General features: G+C 43.6%; 1 protein-coding gene across 1 annotated transcript in view; it reads left to right on the top strand.

Annotated features, from left to right (window-relative positions):
- Nucleotides 1-15,759, top strand: part of glis1a (GLIS family zinc finger 1a) — a 587,387-nt gene that overhangs the window by 521,809 nt on the left and 49,819 nt on the right. The window contains exon 10 of the mRNA XM_072511301.1: nt 5,078-5,248. Coding sequence (XP_072367402.1) covers nt 5,078-5,248 — 171 coding nt within the window. The remainder of the gene's footprint in view (nt 1-5,077; nt 5,249-15,759) is intronic.

Raw genomic sequence — 15,759 nt, 5'->3', positions numbered from 1 at the left:
GGAGAATGGCTTTCAGTTCCCATTCTTACTGTTAAAAGTTCAGGATTAGTTAACAATCTGTGTCAGATGAATGAGAATTAAAATGAATGTTCATAAACCACCAAAGGAAGTGAAGTTGCCCATTACCCAGCAGGAAACCAATAGTCAGAAGTGGTTTCTCAGACAGTAAAGAAGTGCAGGATAGGACTTATTGATGTTTGGGAGAGAGAAAGAAAGGCTGAGTTTCTGTGCTCACTTTTCTATGTTCAGTTTAATTACTGATGGTATTTCCTTGTATGTCATTAAAACATGGTTTTGTCATTCAAGATTCAAACATTGCTTGTTGAAACATTGAAGGAATTTTCAGCTAATCCACCAGTAATTATCTACCAGTAGTCTCGCGAATGGAACTACTCGTGTAAAGAATTAATTTAAAAGTAAAGTCCAATAGCATGGAAAAGATTAAATTATGGCACAAAAACTATGCAGGCATGTGGGATGATAATCTTAAATTACAAGTGACTATTCAAAGATTGCATTATCTAGCTATCAGTAATATGCAACAAATGATTGTGGTCACAACTGTTAGCGCATACTGGATGTTTATGTGGTCCATGTTGTATGTGTTTCTGCATATGTTGTTCCCTTTATCCCTTATGCAAGCATTTTTATCAAATATAAGTTTACTAAATTCATACAAAATGCACTATTCATGAACATGTTCTTTGTGTGGTCTCATATTTATACACGTACTTCTATTTCCGTCTCAGAGATGCTGACCTTTTCTGAGGTATGGTTCCATAGTTAATGACAGCCCAACGGTTATTCTTCATGGGTGACCCAGAACTTACAGCAAAACCTGATCATATCTTCACCTGAGATTTCAGAGAAGATTGCTGGATAATATTCAACAACTTGCATTTTTGCAGGACATTTAACATAGTAAAGCATCCCAAGGCACTTCACAGGAATATTGCCAAAATTAGATACTGAGCCACATAAGGAGATACTGGGGCTGGTTTAGCACAGTGGGCTAAATAGCTGGCTTGCAATGCAGAACAACACCAGCAGCGCGGGTTCAATTCCCGTACCGGCCTCACAGAACAGGTGCCGGAATGTGGTGACTAGGGGCTTTTCACAGTAACTTCATTGAAGCCTACTTGTGACAATAAGCGATAATTATTATTATTAGAAAGACAGGTGATCAACATCTTAATCGAAGATATAAGTTTAAGGAGCTTCTTAATAAAGAGGAGAAGCGAAGAGGGTTAAGGAGAGACTTCCAGAACTGAGGACCTAGGTAACCAGGAACACCAATGCTGGCAGAATGAAAATCAGAGATGCACAAGAGGTCAGAACTCGAGAAGTGCAGGTATCTTGAAGGATTGTAGGACTGCTAGAGATTACAGAGTTAGTAATGGGTGAGGTCATGGACAAAATTGAAGTTTAGACTGAGGATTTTAAATTGTGGCATTGTCAAGTCTCGAGATCACAAAGGCACAAATGAGAGTTTCAGCAAATGAGCTGTGGCAGGGATGACGTTTGCTAATGGAATAGAGGTGGAAGAAGGCGGCCTTAGTGATTGGGAGGATATATGGGTTTGGAATTTTTCAGAAGATCAGATAGGATGCCAAGGTTGTGAATGGTTTGGTTTAACGTCAGAAAATGGCCAGTGAGAAGGGTGAGTCAGTGTCTTAGGCAGTGGTTCCCAACCTTTTATATGTCATGGCACAACTTTATATTATAAAATATTTTGAAGCATACCTCCTATATTTTATATTTCTATAATTATTTTCAGTTTTTTTCAAGTCTGCATTTCTCAATATGAAAGTTCATAAATGAAGGAAATACTGTAAGCAACATCTTACTGACAGCATTAATGTGATACCGGGGCCTGCTTCTATGAGCAGAGTCTCTTGATCCGGAGAGGAACTGATGCCAAGGCAACTCGCAGGCTCCACTGACAGACGCTCCCTCCTTTTGATTTTTTAATTAAGCCAGTGTTGAGAATGCCAAACCCAAGGTAGATTGTGAGAGACAGTAAGAATATTTCCACAGTGCGATCTGAAATAAATGGATATTCTTGTTCCGCAAACAACCAAAATGTGTCCAGAGGCATCTCTGCAAACTTTAGATTCAGTGCATGATTCATCCGGAGTTCTGCAAATTCCTCTTGTTCTTTTAATGACAATGACTTTGATGATTCAAAAGAAAGTGAACTAAATGGATCACGTACCCAAAGTCTTCCATTCTCGTGGAGGGGATTTCAGCATTAAAACATCTCTTGGACCTACCTCGTATTAAGGTGATCTTTTCTCTACACCCTAGCTATGACTAACATTACATTCTGCAGTCTCTCCTTCCTTCCCTATGTATGGTATGCGTTGTCTGTATAGCATACAAGAAACAATACTTTCACTGTATGTGACAATAATAAATCAAATCAAATCAAAAATGTGTGGATATGATATTGAGTATGGTTTTGCCAGCAGAATTTGCTGATGCCAGCTTGAACATCTCAAATTGACCCACTTGCCAATTGTTCCTGCTAAAGGGCCTTGAAGTTTATCTATGGCAATCAGAATGTTCTTGTATTTCCCCTGCATTTTAACATTCTGCTTGTTCAGGTGGCTGAGTATATGCAAACTTAGCACAACAAGAATCATCACATATTAAATCTTTGTGTGGCAATTCATGCTGAGCCGAAAACTCTTTCAGCGTAGTAAGGAACTCATAAACCTGAAAGGGGACTTTTCCCCGAGACAGCCATTGCACTTCTGTGTGCATGAGTAAACCTTGGTACTCGGCTCCCATCTCTTCACATAACAAGTGTGATTTCAAAGGACATGATTCACATAATTCACAATTTTCACTGTTTGGTCTAATACAACAGTTAACTCGGATGGCATTTTTTTTTGGTAACAATGGCTTCACGTTGCAGGATACAGTGGCTGACCTGGATTTCATGTTCCTGTTCGTTCACCTTATTCACTAATCCTTTGACTTTTCCCATCATGAAAGCTGCTCCGTCAGTGCAGATGCTATTGCACTTCTTCCAGTTAAGATTGTTTTCCTCCGTTGTGATATGAAAGATTTCTTCTCTGTTGCATGACGGGGCAATTATGTGCAAAAGAAGAATTCTCTTTGATAGAATCTCTGTCAACATACCTGACATTGGCTAAGAGCTGGTAGAGTTCTCAAATATCTGTGGAGTCATCAATCTGCTGGTGAATTTTCCACTCAAATGAACCTGTTCAGTATCGACTGATATTGTCCATATGCCGTTTAATTGTATTATCAGAAAGAGGAACTTTGTTAATTTCTTTGGCAGCATCAGATCCCAACACTACTCTCACAATACCTTTGCATGCCAGCAGAATTAAGGTTTCGGCAATGGTCTGCAGGTCCTTCAATTCTGCTGAGTCCAGCCACAAAGGAACTCGCTTCCTTTTCAATACTTTGAACCTGTACATGTTCCATCTTTGATTTTACTTTACACTGTTCTCTCATGTGCCTGAAATAGTGTACCTTTACTGGAGAGTGAAAGGTGTTTCTTATTGAAATGCTCCTCAACTTATTTGGTAGCATTGCAGCATTTGAGAGTTTTTCCCTCCAAATTAGGCATTCTGGGACAGGGCAAGAGGCATCAGCAGTCCACGAAAATCCAAAGCTGTCATTGTACTGTCTCCATACGAACCTCGCTTATTTCTCCCGAGGTTCTGTTCTTTCGGCTACATCTGAATCAGAACAGGATTCTTCACTTCTCTTCAAGAACTTATCCATGGCATACTGTGGTCAAACAAACCACATTACACAATAAATACCCTCAAGCATCAACTCAAAGTACAATTTCAGCTTCTCGGTCATACTAAGCATAACACTATTACTCCAAAGTTGTGCCTTTGCACCAACACTTTACAACATTGAGTTATTAACCTTCGGTTGCCTTCTCGGATCTTCAGGTCCCCTTTGGCGGCTCTTTGACGACTAGGGCTTCCCCTAAGTCCACTTCACTTAAGGTGTGTTCCTCACAACCCTTTCTCTAATTGGCGCTTGTTTCTTCTTTTCTTAGCTTTATTGGCTCTGTTTCATACCTCCATCATCTTCCCTTGCTGGGAACTTCATTTTTTCACTTCTTCCTGACTTCTCTCCTGTTATTTTGACTTCTCCCTATCTCCCTCCCTTCTCCCAAGGACTTTGTACCCATTTTGAGTTTTCACCTTTTGCACAGGCACATGGGGCCTTTGCCCTCAGCTCAATGGTTGGCATTTCTAAGTCCTGAGGAACCTCGGACCTCTTGCACATATGCCAGCTGGGAACAGGCCGCACATGCGCGGCATGGATTTTTCACGTTGATCATGTGCATGGGCATGTGCGGCCCTTTCTTGGTTGGCACATGCGCAGGAGGACGAGATCCTCTGTACTTGGTGATGTAGACCAAGGAGCTGAAGTCGAAGGTTAGTTTAGTTTATTTACATTAATTATGAATCTTCTTTCACGTCACAATTGTAGGCCTTCACAGCACATCAGTGTACTGCAACACACTCGTTGGGAACTATTGGTCAAAGGAACAAATTGTGGCGGAAACTGAAAACAATTGGCATCCTAATATTTAATTGGAAATATCTTTCGTATACCTAATACTGAATGTTGGACAAGCAGCGCGATTATTCAGTGGAGTGGCTGAGAAAGGTGATGATGAGATAGTGCTGGGCATCATCAACGTGCACCTGGAATTGGATTTTTAAAAAAAAAATATCTCTGAGAGGCAGCTTGTAGTTGTGGAATAATAGGAGACCAAGATTAGATCCATGGGGAACTCTAGAGCTAATGGTACGGGAAAGGGAAGATAAACTATAGAATAAGAGCAAATAGCCAGCAGATTTTTCTCTTCTGTAGCTAAGGAGTACTGGTATACTGCCCATATTGTTTCCTCATCAGTGTTCCCCTTTTTTGACGGTGTTAACCTAATGCACTCATGATGTGTCATTTGCAGCAAAATAAAAACTTCAATTTAGATTCCTTATGGATATGTATTATGACCTGTGAACTAAGTATGCAGTCTGATCACGGTGCTACAACTGTTCTTTGTTTCCAGGTTACCAAGGAAGCTTTCACACCATGCAGAACACCTTCCAGTATGGAGATTCGTTTAGAACGATGGAGCACACAGCCAATCATAATTCCCTTTCAGCAGATGATTCTCACTGCCCCAGTCCAGCTCGGCAAAATGGTTACCATTCATTCATTGCACATGCCAGTTTATCAGGTAAACAGTCAAGAATAGAGTAGATTCCTGTATTTTTAGCTGTTACAATCTCCATAGACCTTGATAATTTTTTAAAAGAAATTCAAACTTCAAGTGGATGCCTATAAAAGGATCATCCAAGATTTCAAGTGTAAAGACTTTCCCTGCAACACATACACTAAAAGCAACATTAACAAAAAACTATTTCAGTCAGTAACTTATACTCTAAACTAAAGTGATCCCCCATTTAATATTTAAAACTGAAAATCTCCCTCCTCTGTCCTTTCAGTAGACACTTCATTCTCCCAGAACCAGTGCAAAGTGATTCTTGGTTTCTGAGGCCTTGCTTCCCTTCTTTTCCTTTCTTAGGCTTCTCAGTTATTACAGTAAGGGTTATCCTAGAGATTTCCTCCTTCTGGCCAAAGCTAGGACAATCCTCCAGACCAATTCAATACCTCAAAAATTTGGTCTCTTCAATCCAAGCATGAGCTCCCACCTGCATTCTTGCATGATGAACCATAGACACCTACTACCCTCAGCTCTCAGCTCACTTTCTCTTTCCTGGATTCATTGAGACTGAGAAATTCAGCACTTTTTTAAAGAAAACACCTTGTGAGCCCATCTTACAATGGCTTCCTATGGACTCTCCAGTTCTCAAAGCCCAACTCCAGGGCAACACGAATCACCCAGTTCTTGTATCCAGGTAGACATGCAAATTAGCAATCTTTTAGACTCCGAACTCTATTCTATCTTGAAATTGAATAGACAGCTTAAAGTATAGCCTTTACAAATTCTGACATTCCTAATAATTTTCTGAGACTTTAAGGCCTGTATTGTTGCTCCTGCGGCAAGAGTGCAAAGTTGGATAATTTCCCAACTTGTCACATCCGCCTCAGGAAAAAGTATCTCAAATAACTTTGTTCTAGAGGGAATGGGTATGTGCTGAAGTTGGGCCCACCATTCCGGAAACAGTTCAGAAGCAGCCACAGGGGCTACAAAATGCTGAGGGGGTCTGGTTGAAAGGCCTGGTGGTTCTTTGAGACTTTGTCCAAGTTTTGTTGTTCAATATTAGACCTTTCAGCCCCCACCATGCCTCATCCATGCCAACTCATCTGCCCACCCACCCCTAATTGTCCCATATCCTCTATGTCAACCAATGCCACTGAAGTGAACCACAATAGACCCATATACAATCCATGCCAACCTATACTCATCCTTTACATGCCAACTTATGTCCCCCACTCTTCCCATAGCACTGGATAGTCCCTGTCCCAACCATGCAACGCATGCCCGCACAAGGCCCCCCCCCCCCCCCCCACTCATCCTCTTGACCATTTTAGTTCTTTTGCCAATTTAGTGCTAACTCATGCCAATATGACTTGCCCACACACCCACCATTCTTTGCCTTTACACCTCCATGATAACTCACCCAGTATCCACCATGGGAAGATCTCCGGAGCCATGCTGAGATGAAAAAAAAAACAATTCTAAGTATCTATTACACACTTCTATTTGCAAAAAACACACTCTTTGATGAAAGCCCATTCAATACATATAAATCCCCAACAGTGCTTCATCTCTAATAAAAACCATCAACTACATTCATAACCCCATATCAAAGACGGCTAATTCCTTAATAACCTTTTGGATGTCAATCAAACTCTGAATCTATAGCACCTCCCCCACCACCACCACACACTTACTATTGTGATAATGAAGAGACTGGGGAACCAGTCGAGCAGTAATAATAGAACAAAGAACAAAGAAATGTACAGCACAGGAACAGGCCCTTCGGCCCTCCAAGCCCGCGCCGACCATACTGCCCGACTAAACTACAATCTTCTACACTTCCTGGGTCCGTATCCTTCTATTCCCATCCTATTCATATATTTGTCAAGATGCCCCTTAAATGTCCCTATCGTCCCTGCTTCCACTACCTCCTCCGGTAGCGAGTTCCAGGCACCCACTACCCTCTGCGTAAAAAACTTGCCTCGTACATCTACTCTAAACCTTGCCCCTCTCACCTTAAACCTATGCCCCCTAGTAATTGACCCCTCTACCCTGGGGAAAAGCCTCTGACTATCCACTCTGTCTATGCCCCTCATAATTTTGTAGACAAAATTGTATACTGTAATGGTGACCCTTAGGGTTATGTCAACAGATATGTTTGAAACTGTAGTCACATGCAGGTTGCTTTTTCAAACTTTAAAGGACAGGGATTTAAATTACTCAACAGCTTTACAGTTCCAACAACCGAATATGCCTTTTAGAGCATATGCATCTATAAAAAGACATAAATTACACACTGCAGGATTCAGCCCTCGCTCCAGCGAAAAATGGTCTGTTTGAACTCAGCACTGAGTTCAAGTGGCTCTGCTAAGCTTGGGTTTCCCCCATGTGGGAGTCACATCCCACCCCAGTTTCCCCACTGGTGTAAATTGGATCTGTCAGAAATGGGGGCCAGAATTTTCAGATTTGGGGTACCAATGCCAATTTGGATAAGGCACGGAGAAGCATGACTCCACAGAAATCTAGGCCTATCAGTCTATCCACCGTTAGCAGAAATGCTTTTAAGATTGCTTGCAGGTGTGAACATCTTTCACCTTCCCAGTGGAACAACCTGGGCCTTCCTTTAATCTTTTACAACTTTCAGCCCACTTGATGTCAGTAGAATTCAGAATAGGCCACAGGATCCCTTAATTTTTCAATTTTACCCTAAATTAAAGAGACAATCAAGGGACTAGATTAGAAAATGTTGCATTTGTTGCTTTGACAAAGAGTCATCCAGACTCGAAACGTTAACTCCCTTTTCTCTCCACAGATGCTGTCAGATCTGCTGAGATTGACCAGTATTTTCTGTTTTTGTTGCATTTGTAACATAGATCAGTTTCATTTATTGTGCTGTTATAATACTGTTCAGCCACAGTTTATGTCAATATGAAGTGATTTTGGTTCTGCATAAATGCATGTCATAATGTGGGACAAGGTTTCATGAATTGTATCAACACAAGCAATGCGATTTGGACAGGAGGCAATCTCACAATCCTCCAGTCTTACACTGTCACTAATATGAATAAAATTAGGGCAAAACAACATTTTAAAAGATCCCACAGCGTAGGAAGTTGTTATACTTAGTTTTAATAGTGAATATTGAAATTCTGTGGCATGTTACAGAGTTGCAATTCCCTATTTTTCTTGGCACGAAATTGACAAAAACATGTGTTATAACTTTGGTATGCTATGTTGTTTTCAGCATTATTTATTTCATACAAATATCTTTATAAAATAACATCACCCTTCTACTGCAAGAGGATTCAATTAATTGTGAAAATGTTTTAAGCTTCGTGAGATTACCTTAGATAATGGCCAGTATTCTCCCATCCACGTTTACCCCGTCACCACTGCTAATGAGAAAGGAGAAATTGGCCAAAACTCCATTCACTGCAGCAGGAGCAGAGAATCCCGCTGGCATGAACGGATGGGGAATTCCAGCCAATGTTTCTGTTGTTACTTTAGTTGTCTAATGAACTAATTAGAATTAGGTAAAAATTTATGGTTTGTAATATTGTCAAATTGGAGTTGTGAAGCAGTTATGTAAGTACGAATGAAAGGAAGTTACAAAATAATTAAAAATGCAAATACATTTTAATCTTTGGAATTTTCAGAATACTTATTTATTTAACTGGTGCTAGATAGGATGTTTTAGTCATATTACCAATCATAAAAATAATACTCCTAATACTTATTTAGCAGATTGGCAGCACCTTAAATTTTAGTTACTACGACTCCTTCAGGGCAATGATCATGCATATTATGGACTGGTATGTAACAGACTATTTCACAGAAACTTTTTTAAAAAAAAATATTTTTCTTGAATTTTAGCATCCTATTCATAAGTTACACATTACAAAACCATGCAAAAAGAAAAATGAAACACAAAAACAAAAAGCAGAAATCAACACAGGCAATTGTCTTCCTTCCTGTTGTGGCTGTGACCCCCTTTAGCCAGCATAATTATGTTACAGTCCCCAATACGGCCAGGGCATGTATTTACAAGTGTCTATTTAGTTTGGTTGGGCTTTGACTTGCCCTCGGACCAGTCCCCTGTGACTTTGTTCCAGTCCCTCTCGTTCTCCTTGCGTGCCTTCGCACCCCCCCCTTGGTTCCTCACCCCCCCTTCCTTTTCCTCTTTGTCCTGTGGTTCGTTCGTGACTTGCCCCCCCCCCCCTCCCCGCCCCCTCCTGGTTGCTGGCTACCAACAGGTCTTGGAACAAGTTGGTGAATAGCTTCAATGTCCTGTGTAAGCCTTCTTCTGACCCGCCGGATGGCAAATTGCATTTTCTCCAGCCTGAAACATTCCGGCAGTTCGGACAGCCAATCTGCAGCTTTGGGTGGCGCTGCCGATCGACAGCTGAGCAGGATTATCCAGCGGTTGATGTAGGAGGCAAAGGCTTGGACGTTGGCTCCTCTTCCCGTGAAGAGGCTGATCTGAAACCCCGAAGACCGCCACTTTTGGGCATGGCTCCACCCTCACTCCCACAACCTTGGACATTGCTACAAGGAAGGTCGTATATTGCCCGACAAGTCTGGGGCAAGCCCAGAACATGTGGGTGTGGTTGGCCGGGCCTCACTGGCACCATTTACATTTGTCCTCCCCCCTCCGGAAAGAACCCACTCATTGCGCCACCTTTAGCTGCGTTAGGGTCGGCCCTGCACATGTGGAGGTGATGTTTGCCCTGTGTAGTGCTTCGATCAAGAGCCCTCCCCCTATCTCTATGCCTAGTTCCTCCTCCCATTTTTTCCTTGTCTTGTCCAAGGGGGAGCGTACCTCCTCCAACAGTCATTCATACAAGTCTGCACAGTTTCCCTTCCGTAGGTTGCCAATATCCAGTAGTTCTACTAACGAGGGTGCTGGTACCTCGAGGTATGTCATTGTTCTCTTTCGGAGGAAGTTTGTCACTTGAATGTATCTCAGGTCGTTCCCTCTTGGTAACTGGAACCTCTGTGACTTCCCCAGGGTCACTACTCTATTGTCCTTGTACATGTCCCTAACAGTCAGCATCCCCTCGTCCGTTTCCACCTTTTGAAGGTGGCGCCATTCCCGCAGGAGTGAACTTGTGGTTGTTGCAGATGGGGGCCATGGTGGACATTTCAGTTAGGCCGAAATGTTGCCTAATTTGATACCATGTCTGGAGCATGGCTACTACCACTGGATTCGTCGAGGATTTGGCCAGAGGAGGGGGAGAATTGGAGAGTGGCTGTGGCTAAGGCTCGGAGTGATGTCCCTAAGGCTCGGAGTGACGTCCCTATGCAGGAACTTTCCTCCAACTTCACCCACTCTGCTCCCAGTTCCTTCATCCATTCCCGTACTCTTTCTGTGGTAATAGTCCAATGGCAGATTGTAGATTCGGGAGCGTCCAGGCCTCCCACTTTCCCTTTCCTTTGCAGGACCTACTTTTGGATCCTCAGGCTCTTACACTGCTCCCCCCCCCCTCCCACACACAAACACACACACAAGCGTCATGATTACTTTGTTGATTGTGTTGAAAAGGCCTTGGGGGATGTAAATTGTGAGAGAGCTAAACAGGAAGAGGAAGCTGGGCAGTATGTTCCTTTTGGTCGTCTGTACTCTCCCTGCAATGGAGAATGGGAGTTGGCCCCAGCTCTGCATGTCCCTTTTGACTTCGTCCACCAGACTCATCAGGTTCCATTTATGGATCCGTGTTCAGTCGTGGACTATTTGGATCCCCAAGTAGCGGAATTTGGTCTGGGCTTGCTTAAATGCCGTCCCCCAGCTCTGTCTCTCTCCCCTATGTGTTCACCGGGAAGATGTCATTCTTGCATAGGTTAAGCTTGTAACCCAAGAAGGCTCCGCACTCCTTTAGCAGTTTCATTATCCCTTGCATGCTGGTCTGGAGGTTCGAGATGTAGAAGAGCAGGTCAGCCACATGGAGTGAAACACTATGCTCTCTGCTTTATAGATCGCTCCACCCTTTTGCCGTTCTGAGGGCGATTGCCAGTGCCTCAATTGCCAGGGGAAACACCAGCGGAGATAGCAGGCATCCCTGCCTCATGCCTCTGTGCAGCCGGAAGTTTCTAGAACTGATGGAGTTTGTCCGTATTCTCACATTGGGAGCACTGACAGTAGTTTCACCCAGGAGGTGAATTGTGGTCCAAATCAAAATCATTCCAGTACCTCTGTGAGGTTCTTCCGTTCAACTTTGTCAAAGGCTTTTTCTGCATGTTCTCTGCCCGGATGGAGTCATTATCATGTTCAGCAGGCGCCTAATGTTCGATGTTCGCTCCCTGCCCTTGACAAAGCCCGTCTGGTCTTCTGCGCCTACCCCCGGCATGCAGCATTCCAGCCGTCTCGCTGAGGCCTTCGCCAGGATCTTTGCGTCTACGCTGAGTAGTGAGATGGGCCTATAGGACCCGCATTTAGTCATGTCTTTGTCCTTTTTGGGTATCAGCGATATTGAGGCTTCTGCCAGAGTTAGTCGCAGACTTACTGGTGAGTTTGCGAATATCTCCTGCAGGTATGGGGTCAATGCTAGCACAAATGTTTTGTAGAAGACCGTTGGGAATCCATCTGGCCCTGGAGCCTTCCCCACCTGCGTGGAGTTAATACTTTCCATGACTTCCCCCAGCCCTACTGGTGATTCCAGGCCCCATGTTGTCTTCCCCCTCAACTGCCCTCTCCTTCCGATCTTTGCGCGCCTTGTGCGCATTAATTACCCCCCCTTGTCATTGTCTTCAGTCTCCCACAGAACGTGGAGGGTGAGACCTCCCTATTCTGGTTGTTGATAATGTACCTGTCTATGGCCTATGATATCCATTCGCAAAATGCCTTATCAGCCAGGAGGGCTGTGTCCAGTCTCAATGGGGAGGCCCTGTGCCCAGCCCACCTCCAACCTCACATCTACGCAGTGTTGAGTATTGAGTGTGGTTGGAGATTACAATTGCCGACTACTCCGCTCCTACTACCTCTGGACGCACCCCTTCCCCCACTACAAAAAAGTCATTCCAGGTATTACGCTGTATATTTGGGAGAAGGAGTGCTCCTTTTCCCCTGGGTGTGTTGAACTCCATAGGTCCACTGCCCCCATCTGTTCCATGAAAACATTCAATTCCTTTGCCATGTCTGTCTTTTTCCTCGAGTTGGGGTTTGATCTGATTGTCCGTGGGTCATGATAAGTCGGTGTGTGTCTCTGTCGGAGATTTCCACCATGGCTTTCTTCATGGATTCCGTATCATCTTAGATGGGAGTGCACACATTTACAAGGACCACTGGTGTCCCTTCCAAGACACCGCTAACCATGATGTACCATCCTCCTTGGTCCGTGACCATCCTTGTCGCTGGAAATGCTGTCCGCTTACTGAGCAGTATGGCCACCTCCCTAGCCCTCGACTTGTAGCACGATTGGTTTTGGGGCCATCCAATATGGCTGTGGTCACCATACTCATCATGTGGCTGCACCCCTGCACTCATGGGTTTCCCTTTGTTTGGGGGCTCTCCAAGATGGATGTTTGTGATGCCCTTGTTTCCATGTGCGATCTGTCATAGCCAGCCTTCCAATGCTCCGCCACTGAACGACTTTCCCACCGGCCCTGTCCGTCCACCCCTTCCCCCCCCCCCCCCCACACCCCTGCGGGCCTCCCCTGTGTCTCCAGTCACCACTTCATCTTTTCCAGCACCGCTTGAAGGGGGACCAGTGCCTCCGCTACCGCTGTCTTCACCCGTCATTATCAGTTCTAGTTTGATGGCGTCTCTGAGCAATTGGAGCTCCTGTGTTAGGAGGTCCCTCCATTCATTTATCAAGGGATAGCCCGGCATATGCCCTGGCAGTCCATCCCACCTGAAAGTGCCTAATATTATGTTTCCAGGAGGGGAGTCACCTTTCTTTCATGCGTCCACTCTGCACATTCCCGTCACCAGAAGCCAACTGCTTGTTTACAGAACCTTTTGTGATAGCTATCTCCTCTATTCAACCTGGCTACTTTTCAAGATGACAACTTGGTGGGCAGGATGTCTTTGAACTCTACTGACCAGATTTTGCTGGGCAGGACATTTAATGAGGTCTGCCATAATAAACTTGTCCCTAGACCTTCAGCTTACAAAATGTCGACCCCCTAAATTGCTTGGAGTGTAAACTGATAATAATGCAGCATTAGAAACAGATGAGCTCCTTAATTAATTACATTTAACGATTGGGGAAGCAACAGTGGTAAGACTGAGAAGATTAATTATATTTACTGCCATATCAAGCACAGAAGCATAAATAAAGAAATGAAATGAAAGGCTGGGGTCAAAAATAGTGAGAATAGATGCAGAAAAAAAAGTGAGAAGAAAATGTAAAATTTCAAGATGGCACTGTTAATATCTCTTAATTCACATCTCAAAAGAATGAGACCCTGTACTTAGAATAGTTATTTTGCAGTGGCAGAAAAGTTGAAGTTATAAACACTTATCACATTGTTAAAATGGTACTCAAGCTTGTAATTTTTCAAATTACTAGTTCTCAGTTTTTGTGGTGGGGTTTTGCTTGTTTCTACCGTTCAATATTGCAGCTTTACATAATTCAATGCATGTCAATGGTGAGGTAGGCACATCAACTAGAGAGTAACTTCTGGATATTTACATTTGTCACACACATCTGCTTATTGTTTATTTTGTGAGGACCACGAAGAATCCAGCACGAGTTTTAAGGATACAAAGAAATAACATTTATTTATAATAACATATATATATTCAACAGCAGCAACAACTTTGCTTGCTGCTCACTCCTTCCTGCTGGTTCCAAACTGGCCAGCTTTATTTATACAGCGAGTTTGCTAATGATTTCTCCGCCCCCCTCATTAGGGAAGCTCATACTCCCACAGGATTGTGGGATTGTCATTAGTCCCCAGCCAATGGTAAGCAGGCAGGTTATAACAGTTTAATATTGTTGTACCATTTATGCAAAATTAACTGTGAACGCCATTAGCGTCAGCAGTCTTTTGATAGCAAAATCTGGCCCAATATTAGGCAACTGTATTTGAGTGAGAGAGGAGAAAAACAGCAGATTACATATAATGTAGACAAGTGCACATAGGGGGAAAAATGGGGAAATTGTTCACTCTATCACTCTGGTCTGTAAATAACTAAAGATCAGGTTGAAAGAAACCTTAGGGTCTTCATAAAATTGATGCTTAACATATTCAGTGGCTACAAAGCCAGCAATCAATAAAGCCATTGGTATTTGAAACAGTTAACAAACATCAGATTATAAATTGGAGAAAGCTTCAGGCAAATTGTACATTGTATTGGTCAGACGGGGCAGCACGGTAGCATTGTGGATAGCACAATTGCTGCACAGCTCCAGGGTCCCAGGTTCGATTCCGGCTTGGGTCACTGTCTGTGCGGAGTCTGCACATCCTCCCCGTGTGCGCGTGGGTTTCCTCCCACAGTCCAAAGATGTGCAGGTTAGGTGGATTGGCCATGATAAATTGCCCTTAGTGTCCAAAATTGCCCTTAGTGTTGGGTGGGGTTACTGGGTTATGGGGATAGGGTGTAGGTGTTGACCTTGGGTAGGGTGCTCTTTCCAAGAGCCGGTGCAGACTCGATGGGCCGAATGGCCTCCTTCTGCACTGTAAATTCTATGATAATCTATGATAATATCTCAAACCTGCAAATTGCAATAATCTGAGATTTATCTTAATCCAATATCTTAAATCTAAATATCTGCAAATTGCAATTATTTGGAATTTATCTCAATTCAAAAAAAAAAGACTGTACAGTGTACTGTCCACTTATTGTAGTTGCATTCCTGAGAAGTGTAACCCGAAGTGAAACCACATTAAGCAAAACAGATTTTCCCATTACAACCAAAGTAAACATGGTAGTTAGATTCTATTGGACCTTATTCCTCAGAAAAAAAAACTGTTATTGATAAATTCCTGAATTTCTAATTGGATTAACTTTTAAGATGAAATAAATGTAAAAGAAAATCTTTCTACTTACCTCCCACGCGCTATCCATTCTGGTCCTCGCCGACCTGCCCCGCTCCTCACCTCTTCCGCTCACTGACCCTCCCAATCTCTGCCGATCATACTCGTTGAACCCCCCACTCACCATACTGCCAAACCCATCAGATGGTTGACCCTCTTGGTTGTTAGTTCACCCACCCACCAGCCGATCCTCTCAGTTGCTGGCCGACCCCCTCCCAGCTTCCCCTTCCTGATCCCTGGGTGCGGCGGAACTCAGGCATTGAGCAGAGAAAAGCAGAAAGAGCAATTTAGCAGGAAGAGCAGCTGTGGAATGAGAGCAGCTTTGAGTTGCAGGGTCAAGAAGGTAAGCCGCCGGCAGCACGGTGGCGCAGTGGGTTAGCCCTGCAGCCTCACAGCGCTGAGGTCCCAGGTTCAATCCTGGTTCTGGGTCACTGTCCGTGTGGAGTTTGCATGGGTTTCGCCCCCTCAACCCAAAGATGTCCAGGCTAGGTGGACTGGCAACGTTAAATTTCCCCTTAATTGGGATAAAAAGGAATTGGATACTC

This window comes from Scyliorhinus torazame, chromosome 7, assembly GCF_047496885.1.
Source record: "Scyliorhinus torazame isolate Kashiwa2021f chromosome 7, sScyTor2.1, whole genome shotgun sequence".
Classification (NCBI taxonomy): Eukaryota; Metazoa; Chordata; class Chondrichthyes; order Carcharhiniformes; family Scyliorhinidae; genus Scyliorhinus; species Scyliorhinus torazame.
Note: the sequence above shows the minus strand (reverse complement) of the source record. Positions and strands in the feature narration are given on the sequence as shown.